The 8,147-nt window shown below is 51.4% G+C and overlaps 1 protein-coding gene across 10 annotated transcripts in view; it reads right to left on the minus strand.

The window, feature by feature from the left end:
- The window catches only part of CLEC16A (C-type lectin domain containing 16A), a 265,133-nt gene extending 257,560 nt beyond the window's left edge, over positions 1-7,573 (minus strand). For 3 of the 10 annotated variants that reach the window (XM_077275191.1, XM_077275192.1, XM_077275190.1), the window contains exon 1: positions 6,031-7,572. In XM_077275191.1, the coding sequence (XP_077131306.1) occupies positions 6,031-6,107 (77 nt within the window). In that variant the 5' untranslated portion in view covers positions 6,108-7,572. Of the gene's footprint in view, positions 1-6,030 lie in introns of all 10 variants that reach the window. The other 7 variants (XR_013218206.1, XM_077275197.1, XM_077275189.1 and 4 more) reach the window with 4 other exon arrangements.
- Between the last annotated feature and the right edge of the window lie 574 nt (positions 7,574-8,147).

The raw sequence follows: 8,147 nt of genomic DNA on the forward strand, positions 1-8,147 counted from the left end.
ACAGATACAGCGTGAGTCCCCACGCAGCCTCACAGATACAGCGTGAGTCCCCACGCAGCCTCAGATACAGCGTGAGCCCCCACGTAGCATCCTAGATACAGCACAAGCCCCCACGTAGCCTCCTAGATACAGCACGAGCCCCCATGTAGCCTCACAGATACAGCGCGAGTCCCCACGCAGCCTCACAGATACAGCGTGAGCCTCCACGTAGCCTCACAGATACAGCGTGAGCCCCCACGTAGCCTCACAGATACAGCGTGAGCCCCCACGTAGCATCCTAGATACAGCACAAGCCCCCACGTAGCCTCCTAGATACAGCACGAGCCCCCATGTAGCCTCACAGATACAGCGTGAGTCCCCACGCAGCCTCACAGATACAGCGTGAGCCTCCACGTAGCCTCACAGATACAGCGTGAGCCCCCACGTAGCCTCACAGATACAGCGTGAGCCCCCACGTAGCCTCACAGATACAGCGTGAGCCCCCACGTGAACTCCTATATTCAGCGTGAGCCCCTACGCAGCCTCCTATATACAGTATAGAAAGACAGCATATACCATACACTCATCAGAGACAACCAGATAGCAGCAGGACAAGAAAAGTGACACTATAGCTTACAGAAGGCCTTTCAGACGTGTGTATTTTCTAGCCACATTTTCCATGGATAGATCTGTACCCACTATAGTCTATGGTCCTGTTCACATATTCATGATTTTTGTAGACCAATAGAATGTGAAAAGAAAAGGAGACATGTCTGTTTTTGATCAGAGTCACAGATCAAACTCGCACATTCAGACCAATGAGCGTGAAGAAGTGAACAGTATATGGAGGTCATCCCAGCGCTGTCAGTTTTTAACTGTTTAATAGATTGGAGGAACTTGGATTTTTTTGCATATGAGTAAAAATGATGCCACACAGGTGATATAAATGGTCACAAAAAAATATAGGAAAACGACCTGTTTATTTTCTAGTACAAGAGAGGACACACGTCTGAATAAGGCCTGCAGATTACAAGGGCCTATAGAGTAACAATCCCCGCACCGAGGCTGCTCCAATCCATCATCACTACTGCGGGCTTGTCCTTAGTGCAGCGTTGGACTTTCCAGGGTCCTAAGGTGTTTGCGTTCTCAGCACAGTAAAGCTCAGGCGGTGACGTGTCAGGCATCACTGACTACAGACTGAGCAATGACAAAAATGGGTTCATGGCAAATTATAATTATGTGGAATGATAAATGGATGACGGATGTTAAGAATAATGCAAAAACAATTAATGAATCACCTGACAGGTGGAGTGCAAAATGGGAACATGATTTATATAAACCAATTACTTCTCACAGCTGGGTTTTGCTACAATAGTTTCCAGTCTAGACCCAAGTGCTCTTCTGAAGGTTTACTATAATGTCTCACTGTAGGAAATCAGCCTGGAGTTCTGGCCTTAGCTTACAAAGGAATGATACAATTGTAGAAAACCCTCAATGGTCAGAAGCAATACACCTGTATTCAGCTCCTGGGAGGTTAAAGGGGTTGTTCAGCCTTAGGCTACAAGTCTGCAGTCACTATGTGACTGCAGACTTGTGAATTCTCATATTGCACGCACTGTGGAATTCTCTGCTGCCCGCGCCGGGAGCGTAACCGCAAGTTTGCATACATGGGGTCACATGACGACTAGACTTGCAGTGTCGCTCAATGCAAGTGTACTGAGCAAGACCAGACATGTCTAATCGGAATGTGGCTGGAAGCATGCAAATCACATACTAGAGGTCACATGACTGCCAGCTATCAGCACTGGGGAATCCTCAGTGTGCAGTGAACGCCATTTGAGGATTCACAAGTCTGTAGCCACTCTAAGCGTAGCCTAAGGCCAGACAACCCCTTTAAAAAAAAAGTTGTGTGTGTCAATTATATATATATATATATAAAAAAAAAATTATGTTTTCATCACTAAGGCTAAAATCTTCAAGACAGCACAGCGGCTCATTGGTTAATACTGTCTCTTTGCAGCGCCGGGGTCCTGGGTTTGATCCTGACCATGGACAACACCTGCAAAGGAGTTTGTATGTTCTCCTGAGTTTGTGAGAGTTTCCTCCTACAATTCAGAGACAAAGCAATAAGTAACTTGGCCCTGGGCCCCTGTGGAGACAGGGACTGATCTGAGAGATGGCAGTGGAGAAACACGGCTAAACACAGCCTTGGGGTACCGTTTCACAGTGGCACTTTGGTCGCTACGACGGTACGATCCGTGACGTTCCAGCGATATCCAAACGATATCGCTGTGTCTGACACGCAGCAGCGATCAGGGACCCTGCTGAGAATCGTACGTCGTAGCAGATCGTTTGGAACTTTCTTTCGTCGCTGGATCTCTCGCTGTCATCGCTGGATCGGTGTGTGTGGCAGCGATCCAGCGATGCGTTCGCTTGTAACCAGGGTAAACATTGGGTTACTAAGCGCAGGGCCGCGCTAAGCAACCCGATGTTTACCCTGGTTACCATCGTAAATGTAAAAAAAAACAAACAGTACATACTTACATTCCGGTGTCACGTCCCTCGCCGTCTGCTTCCCGCACTGACTGAGTGCCGGCCGTAAAGCACAGCACAGCGGTGACGTCACCGCTGTGCTCTGCTTTTACTTTACGGCCGGCACTCACAGTCAGTGCGGGAAGCAGACGGCGAGGGACGTGACACCGGAATGTGAGTATGTACTGTTTGGTTTTTTTTACATTTACGATGGTAACCAGGGTAAACATCGGGTTGCTTAGCGCGGCCCTGCGCTTAGTAACCCGATGTTTACCCTGGTTACCCGGGGACTTCGGCATCGTTGGTCGCTGGAGAGCTGTCTGTGTGACAGCTCTCCAGCGACCACACAACGACTTACCAACGATCACGGCCAGGTCGTATCGCTGGTCGTGATCGTTGGTAAATCGTATAGTGTAACGGTACCCTTACTCTGGATGACTTCTGCCACCACGTTACCAGGCACAGGGTAACATCAGAGGGTAAGCAGCTCCTTTACAAGATCCACTAACTACAGGAAGACGGTCGTTTCAGGTGGACAAGCCCTTTAAATGTTTAAACCTCAAGACTTCCACAACCCCTGTTCACTGTACAGAATCCTATATATGTGAAGATTTATCGGCATTATAAATGTCAAAATGTATCAAAAGCCCGAGGGACCCACGTATGACAAAAACCACAATAGACGCATCAACAGAGCCTAAAATTACCTTGGACTCTGTTCCCATCCAAAGTCACAATACAGCACAGGTTCTGAGTGACCTGAATATTTGTTTTTATATTGCTCCAATGCACATAAAGAAAAAAAAATAAACAGAAACAAAAAGGATTAACTAAAATATCCTACTATTTGCTGTGTAAAAAGTCTATAAATTACTATACGTAAACATGGTAACAGACAACAAATAAACCCTGTGTAGTCAGACTACTTTTCCGCCTGCCCCTATATACACTAAATAAATTAGCACCGCTATATGGCAACATGACTGCAGGACCCGATTACACTGGGTTAGTGTGTAGTCTGTAACCATGGAAACATATAAAGCAGCATAGAAACTGTAGACGGAAAGCTTTTGAATTAAGATTATTTGCAAAATTGAAACTTTTTTCTTAGGCTACTTTCACAATAGCATCGTTTTGGAGAAAAAACGCATCCTGCAAAGTTGCCCGCAGGATGTGTTTTTTCTCTATAGACTTGCATTAGCGACGCATTGCAATGTACGGCCACATGTCGCATCCATCGTGCGACGGTTGTGTCGTGTTTTGGCGGACCGTTGGCACAAAAAAACGTTACATGTAACTTTTTTTGTGCGTCGTGTCCGCCATTTCCGACCAAGCATGCGCGGCCGGAACTCCGCTCCCTCCTCCCTGGACATTACAATGGGGCAGCGGATGCGTTGTAAGACTGCATCCGCTGCCCCCGGTGTGCTTTTATTTCACAGCATGCGTCGGTACGTCGGGCCGACGCATGGCGACAGCCCCGTACCGACGCTAGTGTGAAAGTAGCCTTAGATAGATTGGAACAATAAAAACAAAGGTTGTGTAAGAACAAGAAGTAGAAGACAAGAACGAATTATCGCTGCAGATGTGTTATCACTTTATTACGGGCAGCCTTCCTGAAGGTTTTCTATTCTTGTCAAATATCAAAGCAGAATATTTCATAATCTATTGTTAATCACAGATTCGGCATGAGAACAATCATACCATGCTGCAATTAGCACAGAGAATCGAATCGCACGCACCCATACAAGTCTATGGTTGAGAGTGAAACATCGGACTGCACTCGGATATCACCCGAGTGCAGTGTGATTCCCACCAATGCCGGCAGTAGAGGAGATGGAGAAATTACTTTCTCCGTCTCCTCCGCACCCGAGGTGTGATCTGGTCATGTGAGAGGATGGGAGCACAGAGCACGGACACTGGGGTCACCCACGCAGCAGAGCAGGAGAAGAGGGGCATTAGCACATCGCATCGGATGCCATACACTGGTGTGACTCCGGCCTTACGGCTCGCTCTCACAAGGGTGTAAATAATTGGTCCCTTTCTCATCCAGAACAGTGGGACGATTTTTTCTCACTTTTCATCCATGTGCAATCAGTTACTATTAAACCTTCTATAGTTCCCCATGCTACAGAATTTATATATAAATCGCAGCATGCCGGATACAGCCGAGAAAAAACGCGCAGATCTGCCAGGCCGCACTGAATAACAAGTGTGAGCGACGCCGCACACCAGAGATCCCGAACGGGAAGCTACGGATTACAGCGCCATTCTCCCCTGGGATCCTTGCTGTAGAGAGATATGCAAGTATGTCTCGCAGAGGCACACGGATTGCGTCATGCAATGGCACGCCGCCTCACGGAGGCACAGGGAACGCCGTCATGAAATGGCACGCCGCCTCACGGAGGCACAGGGAACGCCGTCATGAAATGGCACGCCGCCTCACGGAGGCACAGGGAACGCCGTCATGAAATGGCACGCCGCCTCATGGAGGCACAGGGAACGCCGTCACGCAATGGCACGCCGCCTCATGGAGGCACAGGGAACGCCGTCACGCAATGGCACGCCGCCTCGCGGAGGCACATGGACCGCCGTCACGCAATGGCACACCGTCTCACGGACCGCCGTCTTGCTATGGCACGCCGTCTCACGGGCCAGAGGCGCACCGACCGCCGTCTCACGGGCCAGAGGCGCACCGACCGCCGTCTCACGGGCCAGAGGCGCACCGACCGCCGTCTCACGGGCCAGAGGCGCACCGACCGCCGTCTCACGGGCCAGAGGCGCACCGACCGCCGTCTCACGGGCCAGAGGCGCACCGACCGCCGTCTCACGGGCCAGAGGCGCACCGACCGCCGTCTCACGGGCCAGAGGCGCACCGACCGCCGTCTCACGGGCCAGAGGCGCACCGACCGCCGTCTCACGGGCCAGAGGCGCACCGACCGCCGTCTCACGGGCCAGAGGCGCACCGACCGCCGTCTCAGGGGCCAGAGGCGCACCGACCGCCGTCTCAGGGGCCAGAGGCGCACCGACCGCCGTCTCAGGGGCCAGAGGCGCACCGACCGCCGTCTCAGGGGCCAGAGGCGCACCGACCGCCGTCTCAGGGGCCAGAGGCGCACCGACCGCCGGCTCACGGGCCAGAGGCGCACCGACCGCCGTCTCACGGGCCAGAGGCGCACCGACCGCCGTCTCATGGGCCAGAGGCACACCGACCGTGTTGTGACCCATGGCTGCGGCATTACAGGTGGCACTGTAAGTCTGTGCCATTTGGAGGGGTCCACCACTGAGGCATGGAGTGCTGCACACTGCCAGCTCTGAGCCTCCTGTCGCCCGCAGGTTCTGCCCCCACTAGTGATGTGACCTGCAGGACATGACACCGGGGTGACCACCTGGACTCACAGCTCTGGCGTCACCCTGTCTCTCCGTGACGTCACGGCGGCGGTGTCAGGGAGGATTCTGGGACAGAGGGAGCCCTGACAAGTACGTGGTGACCTGCTGGGAGCCGTGACCTCGGCACGCACTTACTTCAGCCGGTCCAGGGAATGCACACCGGAGGAGGACCGCCCGGCGCCGCTCACCCAGCTCTTCGACCTGCCGAACATTATTGACTCGTCGCCCCGGTCAGTTCATCCTCCTGAGCCGATATAGGTGACTCTCTTCCCTGCCACAACCCCCCTCTGCCGGGCAAAGAGCAGATACACCGCGACGAGCACCGTGCAGGGAGCGCTGCAGGGTAATGTAGTTTCACGCCACAGAAGACTGACGGACCACTGCGCCCATGCAACTACGAATCCCGGCATGCATAGCGGCATGGAAGGACTATTGTGACGACACAGTGACAGCGGTTGGCCGGGAAGTAGACGCGCGTTTCCGATCCGCTGCTTGTGGCTGCCCGGGGACTGGACGCGCTCCGCAGCCCGGGTCCGCACACAGAGCGTACGGTCCGCACCTGCTACAATTTCATCGTGTGCGATTTATGACTTGCGATCTAATCGTCTTGGTCTCCCTGGAGCCGCCATGCCCGGAGCAGTGTTCCTACATTATTAGCTGTAGAAGGGATGGGGGTTACTGAAAGGGGCTGTCTGGTGAAAACAAGGTGTACCCTGTGCACAGGAGGTGCGGTGACTTACTGAGTGGTGGGCGTCTGACCGCTGGGACCCTCACAGATCTGCAAGGACGGGGGGCTTTTCCATTTTACAGACCTCCGAGTACTGCTCCATTCATTCTCTATGGAGATGATGGAAAAGGGCGCTCAGCAGCCCCATAGAGAATGCATGTAGATGTGCACACTGCCGATCATTGGGGTCCTGGGGTCCCACCCGCACCGATCAACACGTTATCACGCCTCCTGCAGGTATTAGAAAGCTACAATTCATGTATTCTGTGTGGCCGATAATTCCATCCACAGCAGTGGGAGAATTGTCACTGGGGGGTTTGTGCACCCACATAATGGATGCCGGACCACAAGGTGACTGGTGGATCCAGTCTGGCAGAGGTGGTCGGGGCAGATTTTGAGGGTGAGCACGCATTATGTTCCTATTATTGAAAGCAAATCCGGGGTGAGTGTTTCCGGCGACACAATATGGCGTACACTACAGGGAAATGGCGTGTATGAGTGCCGTCCACAAAGGAAGATGCTCCGGAAGCCCATGCACAAAGAAACACACTTACACTTTGTCAGGGCCCATGCTGAAAATAATGAAGACTACTGGGACTCTACTGTGGAGCAATGCCACCAAGCTTCAAAACTGTATAGAGGTGAAGAAGAGTACTAAGAAAATGCACCGTGCCTACAGTAAAACATGGTGGTGGCAGGGCCCTTGTGTGGGGTTACAGGAGTGTTTCTGGTGTCGGTGAGATACATTTGATTGATAGTATCATGAATTCACAGATTCACTGTTCTATATTGAACTATAAGATGCTGCCATCACTCCGTGTCTTTGGTAGATGTGCACTTTCCCAAAATGACAATGATCCAAAACACTTTATGTTTCCACGGTCAGGATTCGACGCAGGTAAAAATCTGCACCCGAGGTCACTGGCAGGTCACCTGCGTTTTTGATGCATTTTTCATGTGGATTTGTGTGATTTTGTAAGCTAAATAAAGATATACAAAAAAAAGAATTGTGATGTCATTTCTTGTCCAACCTCTTCTTTAACATACTCCATTGAAGAATAATGTTTACACACAGATAGATATAGTTATAGATAGCTAGATAGATATATCGATAGATTATAGATCGATTTGCAATAGATATATCTGCAGATAGATAATACCAAGCCCGATGTTTAGTAATATACATAATAAAATGGTACATAAAGAGTTAGGCCGGGGTCACCCTTGCAAGAAACTCGGACAAGTCTCGCACCTCAATACCCGACCCGCGGGACCGGAGTGTGCGGCTACATGTATTTCAATGCAAACACACGCTCCGTTACCAAGTGCCGGGTATTGAGGTGCGAGACTTGTGCGAGATTCTTGCAAGTGTGATGCCGGTCTTAAACGCAATATCTGTTTAAAATAAAATGGTGTGGGCCCCCGTGCAAGTTTCTACACCAGACAGGGAAACCCAGCGACTGGGTGAGCGATGTTTGTAGCCTGGGAAGGGGTTAATACCCATGGAGCTTCCCAGGCTATGGAT

The sequence above is a fragment of the Ranitomeya variabilis genome, chromosome 7 (assembly GCF_051348905.1).
Source record: "Ranitomeya variabilis isolate aRanVar5 chromosome 7, aRanVar5.hap1, whole genome shotgun sequence".
Taxonomy (NCBI): Eukaryota; Metazoa; Chordata; class Amphibia; order Anura; family Dendrobatidae; genus Ranitomeya; species Ranitomeya variabilis.